This window comes from Ciconia boyciana, chromosome 6 (genome assembly GCF_034638445.1).
Source record: "Ciconia boyciana chromosome 6, ASM3463844v1, whole genome shotgun sequence".
Lineage (NCBI taxonomy): Eukaryota > Metazoa > Chordata > Aves > Ciconiiformes > Ciconiidae > Ciconia > Ciconia boyciana.
The window spans coordinates 58252877-58276123 of record NC_132939.1 but is presented as its reverse complement, the minus strand read 5'-3'; the positions used below and the strand labels follow the sequence as shown (position 1 = coordinate 58276123).

Sequence of the window (23247 nt, the reverse complement as noted above, 5' to 3'; positions counted from 1 at the left end):
GGGGCAAGATTAAGAGCAATGGTTGCATAGCAGCATCAAGGGTTCAATAGGGAAATTCCATGCTTGAAGCATCCCTTGAGGAACATGCAAAAAATAGCTGCTTTTCTCCTTAAACAGTGCAAGTGCTTATTCCTGCTCTTGCTACAAACCTTTCAGACTGGGGCGAGACCTGCATTTTCTGAATGGTGTTCCTGCTGAGCAGCTGTTACCTTGTCTTTGGAGCGAATATCTCTGTATAAGTGATATGAGGCACATACGATGCTTTCTGAACTTGCAGCCATGGCAGAGAGCCTTCACAAGGGTACCGGTTAGCAACAGGAATGCTGTATGAGCAGCAGCCCAGAAAAGCACCACATGGGAAGGGACACAGCGTAAATCCTGGCCTCTCTTGAAACTGGAATGATCTCCCATGCTTTGCCAGTTCAGCAGGTAAAAAAAAGTGTTTTAATCTGCATGTTGAACTCAAAATTGCTGCATCAAGATCGGTGTAAAGTCTGAGTCAAATCAAAACTCTTGTTTAATTGCTTTCGTGGACAACATACAGACAGAACAGTTAAAATAGAAATGAATCAAAGTTCCCTAAAGTTGTCCAAATTCTATCTGATATTAGTGTAAGTATCATGAACACATATTTTAACTTTTGAATGTTCTAGTGGTTAAGACACTGTTTCCCCTTCCCCGCCAGAGACATGTTTTATGTGCACTCTGGGGTCTGAAGTGAGCTGATTCTTGCTTTGCATGGAGGATGGCAATCCAAAGTTACACCACATGGCTGATGATCCACTTCAGCTTAGCTGAAGATGCAAATTTAAATTAAGAAACACGGACTTGGTCTCAAGTTGACTTGCCAGAAGGTTCAGTGCATCTTCTTAAGGGGCAAGAATACTGTACCCTACAACACTTGGATCAGACCATGAGAAAGTGCCTATTAACCCGGTTTGGACAATACCTCACCTATGAATAAGGCGGCAATTCTTGTTTATAGGGTGCTGTTCCCAGGAAAGGTGGAAGCAGTTACATTTAGCTTTTGACTGCATGTGCAAATCTATTCCTGGATCAGCACTGCTTGTCATTGCCTGTCACACACAATGAATGAGCCCTGGACTTTGGATTACAAGGCAGCACATCAACGTATTTGCAAAAGCACAAGAGGGAGGAGTCTTTCACTTACATTTTGGCTTTCCTCTTCCTTTTTGTCAGCTGGCTTGTCTGACTGCGATGCTGCTTTCCTCCTTTGTAAAGGAACACGAGATAGGACACACAGTCAACCCTCTAGAAACACATCCTCCACATGGGAAGGCTGATTCAGGCTCTGGTGGGAGTTATTATTTACTTAGTTCATCCTAGGGAATGCGACAAAGGCTGGATGTGTTCAGTTGCGTAGGATTGGGGTGGAGGTGAGGAATCCAGACCTCAGTGGTATGACTCAGGGAGAGTGGCAATATTATGAGGCGGTGTTTAACAGAGGAACACGGGGTGCAGAGCATAAGGATGTGTTGAAGCGGAGGAAGGAAGCACAGCTGGGTATGAAACTGGGTGAGAAAGGGATGGCTTCCCTCTAGGGCTCAGGAAGTAGTGGCTCCTATGTCCTACACAGGAGGAAAAACCCAAACCCCCACAGGGGTTTCTGAGGACCAACCCAACCCTCCACAGGTGGATCAGGTGGGTATTGCAGTGATGACGCTATATTCTCAGCTGGCTCCAATATCATTTTGCTACCTGTCACCTATCCCCCCATCCCTGTTCCCACCCAGAGAAAGAGCTGTGGCGGTGCTCCCATGTGATGGGAAGACAGTCAGAAAAACCCAGGTCCATCCTCACCGGGAAAGATCAGGCACCGTTTCTGCTCAGCCAAGACCCCTGCTCCCTCCAGGGTGGGAAAGCTCTGGCTGGAGACCAGGAGTCAGGAAACAAGTGCACCAGCCTGGGTTTTCAAGTGCCTTTGGTGAGTGACAGGAGATCATAGTATCTCAAATCCAGTTCAAAGGCAACTAAGCTCTTGAGCCCTGTAGTCCCAGGACTGGCAGTGTTGGTGGTGCCTACAGAAGTTGAGTGGGGACCTGAGACCCTGACTCTGTCCTGCTTCCCAAGGAGAGGCAAAGCTCTCCGACAAGCAAGTGGCAAAGAGCTGCAATCCATCCACTGGAGCAATTGGACATGAAAGTAAAAAAAAATGTTGGTTGTTTATCTTTGAAGAATGCATGGTAAAACTTCTTGGGCGTTAGCCACACTGGCTGAAGAAAAGAAGACCAAATTCTTGATTTTCAAGCCCTATTTAGGGTCTAAACAGTACTCAAGTGTGCCAGGTACTGATTGTCCAGACACCCAATTTCCCATTTTAGACAATTAGGGGAACTGCAGGTCTAGTCTCCACATGGATTTTGCTTGTGATGATCCTTATCCTTATCCACCTGTGAACACTACCCTTAGCAGATGTTTTTTAAAACACCAATATGACAGGTTTTTTGTTTAGTCTTGCTTCTGAAGTGGACAAAATTAATCTCACAGAAAAAAAAAAAAAAATCCCAAGTGGCACTTAGAAAGGCTTCTGAGTTTCAAAACACTGCCACAAGTTTGTCAAAGGATCTTTTTTTTCATATCACTGGCAAAACAAAAGCCTCACTGGATTCACAAATTGGAGGATTTTATGTAAATTTGACAAAAAAACAGAGGAGTAAAACACATGCATGTGTTTGTAGGACACAGTGCTCTGTGGGAATTATTTCCAGATATTCAACTGCATTAATAAATTTATTAGACCAGTAATAATTTTTACAGTCTTTCTCTAATATTTACTTGATACTTCTGAGGAAAAAAGGTTATAATGATTACAAACCTGAGCAAGGGAAATATTTGCCAGGGTAAGAGACCAGTGTTTGATTTATGTCCTGCAAGAAACTTAACTGGGCTAGAAATGATAGCGGTTTGTGAGATAGCGCATTATTCTGCTTGCACTTCAGTTCTGAAGCAAAGGGCTGCTCTCATGGGGGCCACCAAATCTAGAGAGCCGTATTTTATACCACCTGAGCTCTCAGAAGTGTTTTCCTCTGTTACTTACCCAGCATTATACACATTCCCTGTTTCTGAGCATGTGGTTTTCTGCTCAGAAAAGGGCCCCTGAGATCCCCTGCTCATCACTTGGTGATTTCTGTATTGAACATGCTCATTTAAAAAAAAACATCTTTTTTTCCTCCTGGCTGCCAGCTCAGTAAGAGCAATCTGAAACACAGTGCCAGGTCCTTCCTTTCTCTATGCCATCACACATAAAAAGGGTTTTGCAGCCAAAAGAAGTGCTCTCAGTATCAGTTTAACAGCATCGGCCAGTTGCACCCTTGACTGACACTTGTGTATTTCCAATGACTTCCATGGCTTTGTGAAGCCAAATTTAGGAGACAATTCTGTTCCTGTCAACTCCCTGGGAAAGGCTTTGCAGCTCGGTTATTGTCAGAGTAGAGGCAGCACGGTGCTCATGGCAGTACAGGTGCTTTTGTTAAGATAGGGAGGGGATTCGACCCTGCATACTTGAAGACACTGAATCCCACTGCTGAAAGCCATACTGGAGTACATTTTAGACTAGAACCACAGAAATTTGTAGGATTTCTATATCCAAGCATATGAGATGTCCATTTAGCTTGCTTGCTTGAACAGAGTCGTTAACCCAGCATCTAGTCACCAAACCTTACTTTGCTTAAAGACATCTGCCAGTTCAGCAAGGTCAATATTGATATGTAGCAGCACAAAACAGATCAGAAGGTGAACCAGTAAATAACTATTAAAAGCTGTTAAGCTATTTTATTTCTGAAAAGAGAGAAAATTATCTATTTGGTATTTTACCCTGCTGGTAACTTTTTATAGTGTTGTGTATTTATTTAATGCTTTCCAAAATATTACATCCACAGTCCCTGTTCAGAATTCCTTCTGAAATGACCAGGACATGGAGGAAAGTTGGAATCAGATCCTCTGAACCGGGAACTGTTTTTACACTAGACAACATTATTTAAAAACTCCATCTCTGCACACTATACAACTGTACCTACTCTTCATTATTTTGCTCATCCTTTCCTTTCACTATTCATAAGTTTAAAAAAAATTAGAGCTAAAAATAAAACATCTAACACTAGGAACTTGGGAGTCTGACAGAACATTACTGATGGAATCAGGGGGAAAAGAGAAAGAAAAAATAACTGGAATAATTGAGTGCCTTTTAAAAGCTGGTAGCTTGATAAATCACAACTCGCTTTAGTGGAGAAGAACTTGGCTAGCCTGTCTGAAACACACCGAGAATCGATAATAATTTACCTGCCAAGATGTTGTGCTTTTATTGCACTTCTGTTTATATTTTTGGGCCCAACATCCTGAGTGTGCTGCATAAAGAATGATTTGTCTAAGATCCTTTCATAGTTTAATCTTTCTGAAAACAGTAACTTTGAATTAGATCTGGTAAAATGGCAAACGCACAGCAGATATACCTATCACCATCTTCGAAGGTTACCACACTGCAGGATTTGCTACAGCAGCTAAACTCTGGCAGGTATCATTGCTGCAACATCTACATTTCATATTAAAGGCCAGACGATGCTGGCAGCTAACATCTATGCAGGCCCTGTCAAATTGCAAAGAAGCACCAAAGTGACCCATTGCTAACCAAAAATGACAGCACCTTGTTCCACAATTTGCTGCAGAGCTCATGCTAGTGCTTACTTGAAGTCTAAGTACAAACCTTTTTGCCAGTAGTTTATTCATTTCTTCCATTAGTCCTCCTCCACCTCCTCCACTACTTGTTCGATTGGCATCGCTCTTAGAGACCCCACTGGGGCTGGACCCTCCTGAACCATCTTCTGGCTTAAGACAGAAATCAACATTGGAATTAATGAAAAGTTTAATTTACAACCACACCCTTAATGATTAGTTTTCCTAATTATTAGGAACAGCAATCACAATCACAGCGCAAAACCAGAGAGAGGATGTGTTCTGCTTTGGGAAGAAGATGGACCTTACTAAAACCAGGACAGTCTGGGTGAGGCAAATATATGGGCAAATGATGAAAAAACCCACAGCGCTGTTTGTTCATGGTTATGTTTATGCATGGTTATGCAACCCTTACCTAAGTGGACACCTATTGATGTGAGGCCTCCACAGTCCACACTGGGTTTTGTAAGCATGGTGCAGTTTTAACCACTTATAATGACTGAAAACACTAACAGATAGCACAATGGTGGACTTTGCAGGAGTAATGAAATGCTGGCAACATGAGAACTCGCAGCCATTTGCTAATTAATATTTTCTGAAGAGCAGAAATTCTACCAAACATGTCCTGCTCAGCTTTATTTGCACTACGAACTCACATTTAAAAGTTCACCTAATGGTCAGCCGAAGCATGTTTCACCATGTTTCATGCTGGATTTGCAGACCATTACACCAAGCTGCGCCAGGCATTCCCGCAGCAGAGGAGAGCCCATTGGGGAGTCCCAGTGCCACCTCCTTACCCGTTGAACTCTCCTTAGTTTGGCACCAGCCAGAGCCGCTGCGAGCCCTGACACTGACCCATCTTCAGTGCCAGCCCCTTGGCCAGCGCCTGCCGGCAGTGGGGGCGGCGGGGGGGGTGCAGCTCCCATGGGTGGCGGAGGGACCGGGGGTGGTGGCGGAGGTGGGGGCCCCCCGGACGAAGCAGGGATCACAGCAGTGCCACTGGGATGACCAGGTGGAAGTGCTGGGCCTGAAATGCAGAGAATACGAATTAGATGTGAAGCGCAGTCTCCTCCAGCCCATACACAAGGTCACATTCCTGCTCCCAAGGCCATGACCTGACTGCATGACAAGTGAGCAATGCAAGGAAGCACCAAGCAGAAGAATGGGAAACGGTGGTTGCATCAATGGTCAATCAGCTACAGTTGCGCCCTTCTGCGAGACCCTGTCACTGATAAACTAGTCTTCTCCATCCCCTTCTGCCTGGCTGGGCTAGTGTTTTATCCTGTGCCAAAATCAAAACGCAGACAACACTTCCCCATTCATAAGTGGCACCTTCTTCTGCTCCTCTCATAGCTTTCTACATGGAGATAATAAACTACATCAGCCAGCTCCGTGGAATTCTGTTAACACTAGCTTTTCACCTCATGGGCTACAGCGACACGTCCTCCTTTCTGTTGAACAGAGGGCGTGTGATCTCGTGTGGTCTGGCAAAATAATGGGGGGAGAGTCCAGCTTCAAGCACCCTGAGGTTCAGCAAAGCTCCTCAAAGCAGCAGCCTGTCGGAGGGGCTGATGGTGGGTAACTCCGTTGCAGTGTTTTGCCTGTCTGTAGTGGGTCAGTTGAACGAATCCACCTCCCCGAGGGTATTTCCCCACATTACACTCTCTCAGAATGGGCTGCTCCTGATATATAATTACAGGTTCAGTTGTTCAGTAAGTGTTATTTTGAAAGACATGTGGGTTTTGACTGAGGAACATTTGGAAACTGTATTTAACATTAGCAGCCTGGTTTTCTTCTTATCTAGGTTTTCTTACAATACTGCCTTATTTCTGTGGTTACTTCTGCCATTATTTCACACTCACAATTCCATTCTTGAAATGAACCATAGCTGCTATTAGAAATACTTTAAACATTTCAAGCCCTCTTTGGTTCACGAACATAATAGCTAGTAATTCATTGTGGGTATAGTTAATTGTAATTGCAAAACTACACCCACCTAACTAGAGGCCAGCCTGAGGCAAAAATTGAACTGAGTCAAAATAATGGACTGATGTGAGTTTAAAATAACTTTATTGAACTAAGTAGATTTCAAGGACTTATATCAGCTGAAGGACTGAGCCTCCAGTGGTTGCTGTAATATTTTTAGCAGAAAGTAAAAGGAAATGTCTCAGTTTTCTTCCTTTTCTAGGCACATCATTTAAGCATTATATGTGGTTATAAAGAGGAATGGATCCAAGTCACAAAACGTATGATCTGAATTGCAAATAGGCATTACTCGTAACTGTTCTAACTCCTCAGGCTTGAGATGAGCGCTGGAAATCAAGACCATATGCAAAGTGGCAGACCCAAGATCTGCCTGCAATGAAAAAGGTTTGCTGGAATAGTTATAGTGACAAGCCCTCAACTATAAATGCAGTTTATACCAGGAAGAGAGTTTCTAGAATGAAATAAGTTACACAAGCACAGGGGATTCTGGGCAACTATAACAAAATCCATGTTATATGTTTTGCTGGTAACAGAAATACCACTTAAGAAAAAGAATAAAAATCACAACCTCTACCAATATTGCTACACAGACAACAAGTCTACCACAGACCTGGCCTCCAGCTTCAGCAGAGCCCATCTGCTACGTCTGGACCAGATGAATATAGGTTTTGTATGAAGCTCACTGCCAAATGCAGTTTGACTCTGCTGAATGATAAAAATCTCCTTCTGGGCTAATACAGTAAGAATATGCATTGCAACAACCCAGCTACAGGGCCCTGGCCCTGTAATTCTTGCTTTTTGCCTTGCTTTTAGCTCAGAAGGTCCCTGGACCAGTCCTGAGTGATTTCGATACTTTTCCACCTTAGTTTCAGAAATCACGTACAGCAGGAGTAGCCTTGGGTCTCTCAGCCCTTTTTCTAGCAGTCACGGGCAGTGCCAACGGGGCTTTTTAAATAGCTGAACGCTAAGGCTTTATACAGGTCGCAACTCATTCAAAATCAGTACTTACTCAAGTGGGCAATGGCTGATGAAGTCATGTAAGGAGGGGTCCTCCTGGGCATAGTCACCTCAGACACAGCAGCATAAGGGGGAGGCAATGGAAGACAGTGTGACATGGGCTGATACCACTGCTGTGGAGGACGAGATGATGGATGGGAGGATGGAGAGGGAGCCTGGCCAAAGGAGCCAGGGGGGCTGGCAATGGTGGGCAGCGGGGAGGAGGGTGAAGCTCCTAGGTGTGGAAAGAAGGACCCGTCCACACTTTTCACCTGGGTCCCAGAGGGACCTAAAGCAATTTGTTCTTCAGGATGGCCATTCAGAGGTACATTTGCTGAGGTCTCCTGGCCTGCTTTATCTGTGGGTCCCCTGACCCTGTCGGGTGGAACAGGAATCACGGGCAGGATGGTGGGACCGAGTGGCTGCAGGACATCACCCCTCTGCAGAGGTGGTGCATTTGTGGTGGGGGAAGCAGAAGACCGAGGAGAGCAGGAAAGAGAAGAGCGCCTGAGAGGCTGGCGAGAGGTGAAGGGAAAGTGGGAAGGATGGGGAGGTGGTGGAGACAGCGAGGTTCGCCTGATGCCTGGCATTACGATCCTGCGGTTTGGGCAGGCTGGAGGGGAGGAACCTGGGGCCGTTGGCAGCTCAGAGGCTGAGTGCCTGTGCAGGAGCTGCGGGGGCTCTCTGGCTCTCTGCGGGGCTCTGAAAGAGGATTGACTGGTGGGCTCGGGGACAGCGGGTGCCGAAGAGACAGTGCTGGCATGAGGCGGTGGTGGGGGCACAGCACCAGTGGCAGGAGCACCGCAGGTACTGCAGGCGGGAGGAAGAGTCTGGGGCTGAGCGGGGGGAGAACATACGCTTCTCTGAAGGGTGGAAACTAAAAGAACAGAAAAGACAAATGAAAAGAGTAAGATGGGTACGCAGCAAGGAACGAAACCAAGGCAAAGCGGAACGGAGAAAAAGGAACCGCAAAGTAAACACAAACAGAAGCTCAAACAAAACAAAGAAGAGATGGTGCAGGCACCGGCTTGGGGGTTTCCAACCCTTGGCAGAAGCGGAGAGCTGTGTGGAGCGGGACCCTGGCAGCACAGGATGGGCTGTGTGCTCCCCCCAGGGCTGTGTGGAGCAGGACCCTGGCAGCATGGGCAGGGCTGTGTGCTCTGGTGCCAGTGAGGCTCCTCCAAGCCCCGTGTGAATCTGAGTCAGGATCACGAGCATCACCCTCGCACCATGGGCAGCTGCAAGGGACATGGTGAACAGCGGTGGCCACCTCGTAGCCAGGGAGGGGACAGCCAGAAGCCCCTGGGAGCCACGTCCCGCTCCTTGTGGATGCCGAGGCAGGATTTTGGCTATGTTCCCTATGCAGAATAGCACACAGTAACCTCTGCCGAAACAGAGTCCAACAACTTCTGTTGCTGACTAAGGTATGTGTTTATGTCTGAGCTGGTTTCAAGTCAAAAACTAAAAAGTTGTAACAGCTGAGGAAAAACATTTCACTTATGTGGCCAGATTAACTGAAAAAACGTCCCCAAAATAAAAGCCCAAACACAAGATGGCCATCTTGGCTTGCTTGCTTTGCCTTCTTTCAGAGAGGCAAAGCCATACTTTGTAGTGATAAGCTATTCCTGTCACCTCTTCTCTCAGCTTAGTGCGACTTAATATGCTATAGATTTTTGTAAGCTCATTAAATATATATATTTTTTCCATTAAGCTCACAGAAGACTCCTCACTTCATGACCACAAAATCTGCACCAATGAGCATCTAGAGGTCTATTTTCCTCTGCGCTGTAGTTTGCTTTGTGCTGCAGAGCAATGGGCACCGCCTGAGCTGGCACTTCCAGCACGCCTGCTCCTTCACGCTGACATCCCCTGGAAACATGGAGTCACTCGTGCGGTGGCTGTGCTACCTGCTCTCCCCGTGCGTGTGGAAGAAGCATGGCCAGGCCCTCTTGGTATGCGTAAAATCCCCCTCAGCTGTACAGGTTTTGCCAAGTGCAAAACCTGCCTAGCTCCACCTGCATGCTCCAGACCTGAGCCTCTGCGAAACAACACAACCATGTCCAAATGCATGTAAGGCCCTAGCTGAAAATGCTTTAAAATCTAATCTTAACTACAGCTAGTTTTAGCAGTCTGGCTCTTGTATAGCACCACACGAAACCCACCTACAGCTAGAGGAGACAAGCAGGGAGAAACTATATCTGCTTGGTTTGATACGTGCCTGTGGTAGAGGTTCTTCTTTCCAGAGATTCCTGGCGCTGTTGCTGTTGCTCCATCACTTGTCTAAAACAGCAATGAAAAAACCTTCAGTCATTATGTATTCTTTACAATTTTGAGTAAAAGCTTTATACGCTGAGAAGCACTCAAGCTGTATGTCTCGGGTGGTGTGAGCCAGGCCCTCACAGAAGTGCTGTGCCCATGAGATGGAGGCGGGTTTGATTTTACTTGCCCTGGCCGCAGCGGTGCCATTGCACGCGTTGGGGAAGCGTAACCAGGACATTGCCCTGCACCTGCTGGACATTGCAGGGGATGCTTGATCCATTTAAGTTAACTCCTCAACGGGCTCTGGAGGAGTAGTCAGTGCCCCAGGTCCAGGAGAGCATAGGAACCACGCATGTTGTTAACCTGAAGTGCATGAGCATTGCAAGGGAAGAGTAAGGGGCATTTGCTGTCCTGGTTTCGGCTGGGGTAGAGTTAATTTTCGTCCTAGTAGCTGGTATAGTGCTGTGTTTTGGATGTAGTATGAGAATAATGTTGATAACACACTGATGTTTTAGTTGTTGCTAAGCAGTGCTTACACTGGTCGAGGACTTTTCAGCTTCCCGTGCTCTGCCAGGTGCACAAGAAGCTGGGAGGGGGCACAGCTAGGATAGTTGACCCAAACTGGCCAAAGGGCTATTCCGTACCATATGACGTCACGCTCAGTATATAAACTGGGGGGAGTTGGCCGGGGGGCAGCGATTGCTGCTCGGGGATGGGCTGGGCGTCGGTCAGTGGGTGGTGAGCAGTTGTATCTCTTGGTTTTTTTCCCTGGGTTTTGTTCCCCTCTCTCTCTCATTGTTTTCCTTTTCATTACTATTTTTTTTTTTCTTTTTCCCAATTATTAAACTGTTCTTATCTCACGAGTTTTCTCACTTTTACCCTTCCGATTCTCTCCCCCATCCCACCGGGGTGGGGAGGGTGAGCGAGTGGCTGGGTGGGGCTTAGTTGCCGACTGAAGCTAAACCACGACACTTGCATAGAAAGACACAGTCCTGAGTCTTTTATGGGTCGGGAGCCCAAAGGCCTTGTAGTTAAAATGAAAATATAAGGAAGCCCGATCTGCGTGTAGGTGCTGGCTGTACAAAACCTGTTTTGTGCAGCTGCACAGCCTGGCTGACAGCCTGCCACCGATGCCCCAGCATCGGCCGCAACGGGACCACGACCGCCGTGGTCGCGGGGACCACGACCGCCGCCTTTCCTCCACGAACGCAGGGCACCGCCTTGCACTGCTGCTTTTTTGGCACCCTGCCCCCCAGGAGCTGCCAGCTGCCGTGCTACCCAGGCCTGGTGTCCCAGAGGGACATGCACTGCCAAGCCTTTTCCCAGGGTCTGCTTCCAGAGATGTGCAGTTCCCAGGGTCCAGCAGCAGAGGTCTTCTCTCGCACGCTGTAACACCCCTGCAGAAAGAGCTGTCCCTGACCCCTGCCACAAACCCTCCCTGGCATTTCTCGTGTTGAAAAGACCGAGAGCTAAAACCGAGACTATTTGCCAGGCTTTTTACCATGTGCATGGATGTGGACTAAAGCTTTCAACAATACTAAAACCCAACTCTGAAATTACCTTACTGGAGCACTTGGTAATAAGGTTTATTATCATTTTCTTCCACGATTTCTAGGCCAAGTTTGCCTTGAATTTGTTCGACATGTGTTTGGGCCAGTCTTAACTGCTTAGAGATGTCTTTTTTCTGTAACAACTTTACTTCATGGGCTATACAGTAAGGCAAGCTTAACTCTAGGCAACACTTTTATTTTTACTCCTTATGTAATATTTTAGAGAGATCTCCCTGTGTCCTGGTTTCGGCTGGGATAGAGTTAATTTTCTTCCTAGTAGCTGGTGTAGTGCGGTGCTTTGGATTTTAGTATGAGAATGATGTTGATAACACGCTGATGTTTTGGCTGTCGCTAAGCGGTATTTACATTGGTCAAGGACCTTTCTTTTTTTTTTTTCTCCCCAGCTTCCCGTGCTCTGCCAGGTGCCCAAGAAATGGGAGGGGGCACAGCCAGGATAGTTGATCCAAACTGACCAAAGGGCTATTCCATACCATATGATGTCATGCCCAGTATATAAACTGGGGGAGTTGGCCGAGGGGTTGCGATCGCTGCTCGGGGACTGGCTGGGCGTCGGTCGGCGGGTGGTGAGCGGTTGTATAATTTTATTTTATTTTATTAATTTTTTTCTTTCCCTTTCCTTTCCCTCCCTTGGGTTTTGTTCCTCTTTCTCTCTCTCATTGTATTCCTTCTCATTATAATTCATTATTATTATTATTATTATTATTATTATTTTGTTCCAATTATTAAACTGTTCTTATCTCAACCCTCGAATTTTCTTACTTTTGCTCTTCCGATTCTCTCCCCCATCCCACCGGGGGGGGAGTGAGAGAGCGGCTGCGTGGTGCTTAGTTGCCAGCTGGGGCTAAACCACGACACCCTGTCACATTTTTACTTGTACTATCCTGAGTCTGCAATTTTAAATAATTCTATCTTCTTACATACAAACAAAAGCTTTTTAAGAAAAAAGTCCAGAAAAATAAAGTTACATTATGTAAGGAAAAAAGGATGTCTTTGCAAAACAAACTTCCCATATTTCAATTCTAATTCAAGAGTAGATGGGACAGGAAAATCCACGATTATAATTATTCACTGTGGAGGGATCAATCCTAAACTGGTTTTATGTTCAGGACGTGCAATCCATCGAACACTGGCAATTTCTGGAAAACCATTACAGGCAGCTGAGAAAATTATTATATGTGCAAAGGGGGAAGAGTTTTGAGGAACAGCCTTAGTTGGCTGATTCAACTGGTTTCATTTAAGCTATGACACTTTAAACCAAATAAAAAGAAATCTTTACTTCAATACATACTCTAGCTCTTACTTGATAGTTATGGGCTGAACACATATGCAACAGCAGCAATTGCACTGCTAAAATTTCAACTGTAAACCCAAGTACTAAGAATTTCCTAAGCATCCTGTCCCCTACCTCAGCTTGGCATTTATTAGCAAAATTTGATGATGAAGAACAACTTGACACATACATTTGTCTCATTAAACCTGGGGGAAATTCTAGGTTTATCTGCAGGACAGACTTGGAAAACTCCAGCCTGACAGACCAGGAAAGAAATACGGGTAAGACGTCTCCAAGTCGCTAGAGCCGCCGCAGAGCAGATACAGGTGTGGGGTGCTCCCCAAAACAAGGGTCAGCCACCGCCACTTGAAGTTGTTGGGGTTCACGCCAGCCCTGTCTGTCCTTGGGCAGAAGCAGTTTATACGTGCCAAATACGCCCTCCCACACGTGCTAAAAGGAGAAGTTCTTACACTCTTAGGAAGTCAAATTTATTCCAGTGGAACTAAATAAAGCCTGAGATTGGCACAAGGCTGCTTAAGGAGTATGCAAGGAGTAAAGTACGAGAGGGGACAAATTACACTCTGACTTAAAAATACATTCTTTTAACATTTTTGTAAAGGTCTCTAAAAAACCTTTTAAACAGACAAATTTGCAGGGTAGTTCATTTCCTTGCCTGCTTATAAGATGTTCAAAAAAAGCTAGGCCTAAAATTAGGTCTGCTCTATGCTTAAAGCATGCATCAACATAATTAAAGCTGAAAATCCTCTAGTGCAGATGCAGCAATGTCTAAGTGCATCTACTGGCATAGCTTATTCCAGTCCAGTGGAGCAAAAGAAGCTTTCCCAGAACCATGTGCCCTGTAGCAGTTGAATAATACCTACCCAAAAGGCTTTTACTGTCTCTAAACAAAAAGCAATAAATGAAATATTTTTTTTCTGATGTAGTTAAGCTGTTCACACTTTAAATGTACAGACTAGATACCTAAATGTGAGGTCTGAGTTACATATAGTCTGAAGAATCACTGATTTCCACTGGTTAAATGAAGAGCTGGATCACGTCTTTCAGCCAGGCGGCAGGGACAGGCAGCATCCCCCCTGCCTCTGGGTGAGCAGGAGCTCTCCTCTGACCTTTATGATAGCTCTCCTATCCCAAAGTAAATCTTTACAAATCTCCAGTGAAATATCATTACCCGCTGACCCATTTAATAGTCATATGTAAATCCCTACTAAATCTCAGGCCGTTTAGAGTTATTCATAAAGGCACAGGAAACCAGTTTCCCTACACTTTCATCCCAGTTTTTGGAGGGGGAAAGAGAGAATCCTAAGTACCTACCACAGCCTGTGTAAGGGTCTTGTCTTGAATGACCTATACATGGTTTCGTGTAGGGACCAGTCAGAACGGTAGTCCTGGAGCATGAATGCAAATGATATATTGCAACACTTCATCTCTGTTGCTCCAGGAACGTGTGATATTAAGCTACGCTACTCGTAGGACCAGGGCAGTCCCTGGACCCTGCAAGGGGGGACCTTGCCTGCTTACAGGTTGCACCTACAAACGGAGGCAGAGCCCACCGAGCCTCTGTCACGTCAGACCAACATCCGACATCTTTGGTGCTGAACTGCCCCTGCAGGTCTGGTTGCACTAAAATCCTTACAAAGCTATTTATTATCTGAACCAAACATTAGGCCAAGTCCTCTGAAGGTCTAATTGCACTGGCTGATCCTCTTCTCATTACAGAAGCAAATGCAGACACCTCATTTAAGCAATGCCAGGCACCAAACCTGGAGCAGCGACAGGTCCTGCTGATTTCTGTACACCCAGCGCACTCCTGATGAAGTGAGGCTCACCAGCTTATACGTGTTACGGCAAAATATTCTGTGGTGTTTCTCATACAGTAGTAGAAACTCATTTGCAGCGAGCAGGAATATGGGGAACAAAGGTGCTTTTTTTGTGTGCACTAGCCTATACTTCAACAGAGAAGCACAACCCTGGCTAAGCAGTGCTGCTGGCATGGACACCACCGATGCCCGGCAGACAGATCACAGCTCTGACAGCATGGACTACCGGTCAGATGAGAAAACTTTGCCCAGAATAGGAGAGGTATGTCTTATACTTAGTGAAGGAAGCTGAAGATACTGCTGCTACAGGGATTTCTACTGCTGCTACAGGAATCTTGGCTGAATCAGCAAAGCTGAAATGACATGGGCCTCATAATTTGATTATGGAAACAGGCATATAAGGACGGACACTCCTGCCTACCTTCCCTTTGATGTCAAGGAGACCACTCCTAGCAGCTAGAGAAAAGGCCATGTGTAATAATGGCACTAAGGCTAGACATACACGCAAAGGTGAAGGGTATGGCTTTATACTTTCATTTATTATGGTGGTTTAGAGCAAAACATTCATAAAAAGAACAGCATATGATATAGGAAGTAGCCATACACAGAAAGGGCCTAAGCTATTAATTCTCATTAATGTACGGTATATGGTATATGGTAATGTATGTGTATATGGTCCGTCAGATGCTCTCTGGGCAATATGACTGTCAACTGCTGGCAGGTGATCCAGAACAGGATAAGCTTTCTTAACATGCTTGAGAAACACACGCTCCACAAAATGCTTTTAAACATGTTTTGTCTTTAACTCTGAACATCAGCATGCCTCACGCTTGCCTTTGAGCAAAGAGTTTACCTAGGGCTTCAGTTCACCCTTTAAAAAGTCATTACAGAATCATTAACAATAATAACAGAAAACTCAGAATCAGCTTATAACGGGTACAAGTAAAAAGAACAGTGCTTATTGGTGAGCAAGGACCGCACGTTCGTCCAAGTTACAAACTAGAACTTTACCATAACGGATTAACTCCGCTTACCTTCTCTGTGCTTCCAACTCATCTGGAGATGGCCCATTCTGGACCTGGCGCTGGGCAGCTGGACCTACAGAAAAAAGAAGAGAATGCTATTAGGAAAGCAAATGTAGCTGACTTTTTCAAAAAGCAGTGCCACTCAGATTAGTTGCTTCTTCATCTTACTAGGAGAGAAAAACCTCAAGCATTATTGTCCTCTTTTTGCTTTATTTTTTTTAATTTATTTTTTCCTATTAGACATACCATCGCCTCCTGTAAATTTTGAGTCCCACTGGGAGAATCCAATGGCTAAATGTGTGAGCAGATTTGTCCAGTAACTCGGCATTGTGGTAGCTGTAGACTACACACTCATCCCTTGGCGAGGGTGAAGACCCACAGCGTGGCAAAAGATGTCCTGTGGAAGGACAGTCCGTCACACTGGGATGGATTTCTAGCTTCTACAGGGTTCAGATTTAACCTCCCTGGATTATTCTGTGCTTGCACAGTAACTCAACCACAGTGCTGAGTTTGTGAGCATACATGCTAGCTATTGCTGCTCTGGTGCTGAGCTGGCATCAAGGAGCTACCTGATGGAAGGTGCAAGGAAATGCAAGATTAAACAAGCCTTTTACAAAGGTGGCTTTTCTTTGTACAACACTGTCGGTCTTCTGATTCTGCAGGATCTGCACCAAGCTGAGCTTTCACTGGCATTCACCAGCAAAACTCAACTATGCACGTCACCATTTAAGTCACATCTCCTCTTGACTCTGATCATTTAATCTCTGTTCTTGGACATTTAATCAAGCACACTGACACTTACATGCCATTTTCAGAAAGAAATAATTATTCTGAAACTAAAAATAATTGTTGGTAACATAAGCTACAGTGGTCTTGCATTTGGTGGAAGGAGGTTTGTTCCATTGATTTGATGAGGTGAGTTTCAACTGGGACTAAACAGAAAAGAGTTCTATTAAATGCAACAGCAATTTTCCTGATAAACAGCACTGAGAAATAGATCAGTTATATGCAGGAAATTATAATGTCTACCTTATTTTTTTAATTTTCAAATGTAAAATTTCATCCTTTTAAAAGTTATCCAACAAGAGCAAATCAGAATTAAACACTTACAAACCCAAATATGTCACTCACAAATCGTTAAGGATATTTCTCTCAATTTTCTTTATATGTTTCTGCCAGGCAGAATTTCATCTGAAAATGAGTTTATAAAGTATGACTGCATGAAAACAGGAAAGATGGCAGAAATGCATAGCAGTCAGAAATTCCAGAGCATTCACTGATCCTGATGAAATCGTGCATGTTTTTGAAATGTGTTTAAGGACTAACATTTGCAGAAAGGGAACACAGTGCTTTCTGAAAATCGGGCCCATGTATTCCAGTTTTGAGTGTCCCACAATTGGAGCCAGTGACAACCACTGAGTAAAAAGCTCTGACATTTAAAAATACCTTAGGATTGGGTATGAAGTGAAGACAGTTCACTTCTTTAATGTCTCACGACTGACAACTTAATATTGTTTGTCACAGGCCTTTGGCAAATTATTTAGACAGAAACGCCACATTTTGTAAAGAAAACACGAAACAATGAATGTGGGGGGAGAGGCTGGGGTTTTTTTGGAAGCAAGCCTCAGGAAAAAACTTAGCAGGTATTTGGGAAGCACAGAGCAGGAGGCTCACATGTAAGGACTTTCAGGTGTAACAAGGATGCCACTTCATTGCGTGAATGCTTGTACTGTGCATCTTCACCACTGATGTGAAAGAAGGCCAGAGCTACCCCTGAGCAGCAGTAACAGAGTGAATTTAAACTTCTTCTGAACACAGTAGGAAGACAGGTAAGGTCCCATCCCCAGCCTGTGGAATTGGACCAGACTGCCCACAGCTAGCAGTGTCACCGCACTGGGCTCTGGCTCTGGTGTGTGCAGGTAACACCGCTGTTCTGTGCACATACATGCACCCTGTGAGATACTTCAGTAAGCGGGCTTCTGGGTGAAAGACTTCCAAGGCTTAAGTCAGCTACACCTCCCTCACTGGGTAACAAATTCCACAAGCCTTAGCCATGCTCATCCCTGCATATGATTTCATAATGAGAAAAATTCCCTTGTATAAAGACTCAGAGCACCATACAGAAGCCTGAACTCTGCTTGGAAAGAGGACTAGAAGTAGGTGCCAATGTGAGCAAGAAAGGCCAGAGGGTGAGGCAGCAGAAACAACAATTCTTCCCTGGCAATAAACCATGTCAAAGTATATAGGAGGCTCTAATGATGCCATCTTAATCTGGTACTTTGGCATGAATCTTCTCTTGGGGCCAAATTCCCAGCAAATGAGGCAGTGTGGCCAGTTTGACTAATACTAGACATGCAGAAGGAATCAAAGACCAGACTATCAACACCACACGAAAAAACCGACTCCTTTTTCCTGTGGGCACTGTTATGAACTGGCTATGTAGGTTTAAAACCAAACAAATCCAACCAAATCAATTTGGAAAGTGGTCTAAAGAAATCCTTTTAAGGCAACGTGACAAAACACATCTGTAAGTTAGGGTTGTTGCTTTTTATCACCTGGAGCTTTCTCAAGCTGATCTTGCATAGCAGACAGGTAAATGAAAGAGCATATGAATTTGCAAACAAGTTCACCTCAATTTGCAGCATGAAGGAGTCCTAGTAAATTCAATGAGTTTACTTATATTTTCTGGTATGTATGTGTATGCTTGCAGGATTAAGACCACACTTGAAACTAAATACACAGCTTTTGGTTGCAATACATGGTTGCAAAATTAACACTGGCTTTAAAAAACTTGTCTGTGGTACAGCAAATACCTGATATATTCCCAGGGTGGACCACAAGTCAATTGAGACAATGCTACGGGAAAATTTTTCCCTCACTTCACTGAAATAACTTAATTTCACTCCCTTATTCAGAGATGAGCTCCATGCATTAATAGTCCCTAATTTTTTTTTACTTTAAGAACCCCAGCTGATTGTTTCAGTTGGCAGCATTTTGTTCTTATTATTATTTGGAAATAGTGTGAAATGTCCTGAAAATGAAGACATAAAGCTCCTAATTATGTTTTGAAATTGCCAATTTCTTCATCATTTCTATAGAAATGCCCTCCTCTTTTGGCAGACAAAAACAAGAGAAAAAAGATCAGAAGGAAAGAAGCTACTTCAGACCTGACTCAGTAAATAATCGACATTCAAAAGCTCTTTGCATAAGTAGTGACAAATTTGCAAATATTTTTATTTGCTGATTAATTTAAAAAGCCAGACAACTTTTCAGGTGCACAGGGTACATGACTGCAAAGCCCCCCAAATGCCTTAATTCTCTCTCAAATATCTTGAGACATGTAACAATTAGTGTTTTCTGAGTAATGACTAACTCCTCTCTTTTACAGGTTTAGATTTCTTACTTGCATTAACACACTGCAGCAAAACATCATTTATTTATAACTTTTCCAAACTAATTTTTCTTCTATTTTACTAGTGACCAGTAGTGAGACATTAAAGAAGTGAACTATCTTCACTTCATACCCAATCCTAAGGTATTTTTAACATCCTCTTCTGCACATTAGTTTTGTTTAGCACAATTTTCTTCTCAAAGTCCTTTAGAAGTGAAGGGTCCTAACAAAGTCGGGAGACAAAAAAAGGCAAGCATGACCAGAAGAGGAGGATGAAGCTGTAATAGCTTGTCCTCTCTACTGTGTAAAACAAGAAGTAGTGGAGTAAAAGTTGCTAAGAGAATGCTGTGATTCTGTGATTCTGTGAAAAGCCTAGACCAGCTGCAGGGGTCAGTCACAGCCCACGGGAACAGGGATTCCTGTTTTGCGTTCCTGCAGAGGCTTGTATTGATTGGCACTGGTTGGAAAAGAGTTTGAGGAAAGTTGTATGTGGAGTTGTCCTAGGATAACAGGGTGTTCAGGGCAGTTACATCTTTTGCTGCCAGTGGGGTTAGAGGTCTTCCTGCCACCAGTGGGGAAACACACCGGTTCTACTTGGCACTGGTTGTTGTTTTGCTTGAGTTACTCATGACCATAAGGAATAATTCCTTCTGGCATCCTGCTTGTGATCTTACTCAAACCAATCATTTTTCTATAGTATTATGAAACCTTAATTTGCAAACCCTAAAGAAAAAGGTTAGATGCACCCTGTTTTGGCAACCAAGATTTTGCCTGAGGGTGGCCAATACACTTCAAAGTCCAACCCAAGGTTTCAGGTCTGTTCGTTGCCAGAAACATAAATTCTGCTAGATTTCCCCCCTCCCCAGTCCAGAGTTCTTGGCAGACCCAGGCACACCACCATCTGATGTGAAGTCTGCAAACAACTTCAATCTCTGTAATGGTGGAGCTTCTTGTTTCTCTCGTCCTTGAGCTTGCTTTTAGCATGCTCGGCCAAGGCTCATACGGATACTGAAGGCAGGGATTATTTTTACGCTTGGTTCCATATGTGTTCCATATGTGTGCTCTGCAGTGCACATACAGCAGACACCTGTTTGACTGAGGGTATTTTAAATTCAAGTGGATTTCTAGGTTTAACTCCTCTCCACATTTTTAGATATTTCTCAGAGCTGAGCAGACATGAACAGTAAGTGTTCTTGGTGATGGCATCCTCAGTTAAACATGCTTCTCGAGTTGGCCTGTGAGCTGCCTCCGACCCTGACAGCCTTTGGGAACAGCCTCACAGAGAAGAGCGCTTCCCAGCACATTAACCAGGAGAGACGGTTTTGCTACTGACCCGTTTGCAGCTTCACAGCTGTTGGGATCTACATTTTTAGCAACTAATTAATGCAGGAGCTACGCTGTGAATGTCTGTGTTTCCTCGCTTCGTTGCTTTGTAATAATTAACCGCATTTTTATATAAGTGTTTTGTGATTTAGCTTGAGGCAGATTTTGGGAGCACATGGACGTTTTCCGTGTTTGCTTTTTCTCCTCCCGCTCAGCCGGCCCAGCGCCCGCCCTGCCCTTCCCCAGCTGTCCCTAAAGACAGCGATGGGGAACTCCTGGCATAGGGCACTGCTTCGCCGTGGGTGTGACGGTTTCCACATGCCGGTGGCCGCTCCTGCACCACTGCACCCTGCTACTGCTCAGAGATGTCCGCGTCCGGACCCGCGGCCAGCCACAAAATAGGACCAAAGCCGTCACCGAGGGAAAACCCATGCTCCAGCTTCCACTCTGGCGTAGCTGTGGCGGGAAGGTACGAGCAAGCCAGAGCAATGTCATCACTTCTCTCCTGCTGGGGCAGCCCCAAGCGGCGTTTCTTTTTCCTCTTTTACTTATACTGCAACTGCAAGCCCCACTGACTGCATACACTCAAGAAAGTGGCAAAACTAGGCCCATTTCCCTGAGCAACCAGGATTTTGTGCTTCTGCAATACAGGAGGTCCAATCTAACCCACTTAGGGATCATTTATTCATTATACACACTGGAAGCAGCTCCCAGGTGGGGTTTCTGCAACCCCTAGAGCCTCCGTGGTGCTCATGGACCAGTGTGATCAATGGGGTGGGCTAAGGAAAGGGTCCAGAGTAAGAGCCAAATAAGAAATATATCTGGGCTTTAAATTCATGAGATGATTGAAAATTTTTCTTCTGCATATGAACAGAACATGATGATTTTCCCTGAAAAAACCCACAGCAGACTATGGGAGGAAAAGGGGTGAGAGACGGACAGAAAGCTCTCCCTCATTGCTTGCTGGTTTCAGCACATACTTGGATTGCGGGAGACTTGGGTTCAGGCACCAGGTCTGGCCCGTCGCCATTTACATCCTGGGAATGCGACATAAACACTTGCTTATCCTGACCAGAACAGAAGAAATCATTCCAGATGACAAGTTCCTGCAAAGCTTTTCTTTCCCACAGAAATATCTTTCAAATAAATTGGCATTTTCTGACAGAAAAAAAATATCAGTTGTCAAAAGCATTTCTGACCAATGCTAATCCCAGCATCTCCGTTCAGGCACAGCCTGGGCCACTGTTCCCCGTGTCAGGGCACTGGGAAGGAAGTCCTGCCCCGGCTGCTGCCAGCTCCCGGGGCCAACCTGCAAACCCACGCCGGACTCGGCTGGACGGTGCATTTTGCTGTCTTCACCGTAACCTCTCCCCTTCACCTCCCACAGTCGGGGGGGCTCCCTGCTCCCGGCTGTGCTGCTGCCCGATCCCCCTGAGTGCCCCACGGGCAGACCAGCCTTGCGATGTGGGTGTGAAACCAAGCGGGGAAGTTATCTGCCTCTCCTTACACCCCCGCTTCCCCCCATTCACAGCCTGGCTGTAATTTTAGCTCTTTTGACGCTGTTGGGCAGTCGCGCTGCTGCTGCCGAGACTCCGTCAGCACTTTAAACATCTGCCTCTGCCCTGAGGACTTCAACCGGCTCTTCGTCCCTTCGGTCTGTCCTGGTGGGGACTGCATGTGCCGGAGACATCCCATCACGGCCACGTGCCGTGAGGCAGCACCCACCGAGGGAGCTGGTGCAGGAACCGGGCGCAACACCGCTGTGCTAGTGACACTGCGCTCAAACTCATTAGCAGAGACAATTAGCCTGGACAAAGCACCGATCTAATTAGCCTAGATAAAGCACATAGATAAAGCAGGGTGCCTACGCTACTTCTGGGGCCCAAGCTAGTACAACCAGAGTTGGATGACATGGCAGGTCATGTAGACCTAAATTTCCATGGCGAGCTAAAGGCGTGGGAAAAGGGATCACCCCGCTCGCTGCACCCCATCACTGCAGCTGGGCAGAGCCACGGGCCCCTCCCGTGTGCTGCCATGCTGCCACGGTGTTTCCACACCGGGGGTTTGGGACTCCGCACGTCCCACCTTGTTCGACATGCACCAGCTCATGCGTTAGGCGTGCTGTGGGGACTGTCTGTCTGACAGGGAGGCAGGGGCTGAGGCAAACCATGGACAGACGGACGAATGCCGCAGTTTTGTCCGTGGGTCACTAGTGGCTCAGTTTTAAAAATTCTAACACCATTAGGGTTTTGTTGCACTGTTAACTACGCGACAGAGCGCCTACAGCTCTGTACAGATCATTTGCCGGATCATTTGAATCACGGTAAGCAAAACCACCCTGGCAGAGAGAGGGAGCACACCCACCGGAGGGGGATTTGGGTACAGTGCCACAAAACCTGCTTTCAGGCAGTGTTTGCCTCATTCCTATTAAACATTAACTTGAAACAGAAAGAGTTTCAGAGAGTGTTAGTCACAGGCTAGGTGCCTCCACAGCATTTATAACAGAGTACCTTAAATACCTTCTATAACATCATTTACACATGGACCAAACTTTTCCTCTGAGAACTGCAAAGAACTTTATCAGCCTTAATTAAGCTTCCCCAGTGCTGCAAGGCAGAAGTTAAGTGACTCGATTACGCCCAGACCACGTCTGCACAAGTAACATTTGTTTGCCTCAATTTACCTACAGGTGAGATTTGCTACTGACACAGTTAAACCTATGCAAAAGGTCACCTAAAGCACCCTTATTCTGAAGCAGACCAAATTAATTTTGGGGAAGAGTGCAGTGAAATGAGCATTTCCAGCTCTGTGCCAGAAAACTTCTCTACCTCCCTCCCTTGTCCCTTGGTGACCGACAGTGCTGCAAGTCTGTGGCAGTGCAAAGTAAAACACATCCTCT

At 45.5% G+C, this 23247-nt stretch overlaps 1 protein-coding gene across 1 annotated transcript in view; it reads right to left on the bottom strand.

The window, feature by feature from the left end:
- EVL (Enah/Vasp-like) overlaps positions 1-23247 on the bottom strand; it is an 89190-nt gene that overhangs the window by 6966 nt on the left and 58977 nt on the right. Inside the window, exons 4-8 of the mRNA XM_072865692.1 lie at positions 15644-15707; positions 9890-9951; positions 5487-5716; positions 4721-4842; positions 1172-1232 (exon numbers count right to left, since the gene is read on the bottom strand). Coding sequence (XP_072721793.1) covers positions 1172-1232; positions 4721-4842; positions 5487-5716; positions 9890-9951; positions 15644-15707 — 539 coding nt within the window. The remainder of the gene's footprint in view (positions 1-1171; positions 1233-4720; positions 4843-5486; positions 5717-9889; positions 9952-15643; positions 15708-23247) is intronic.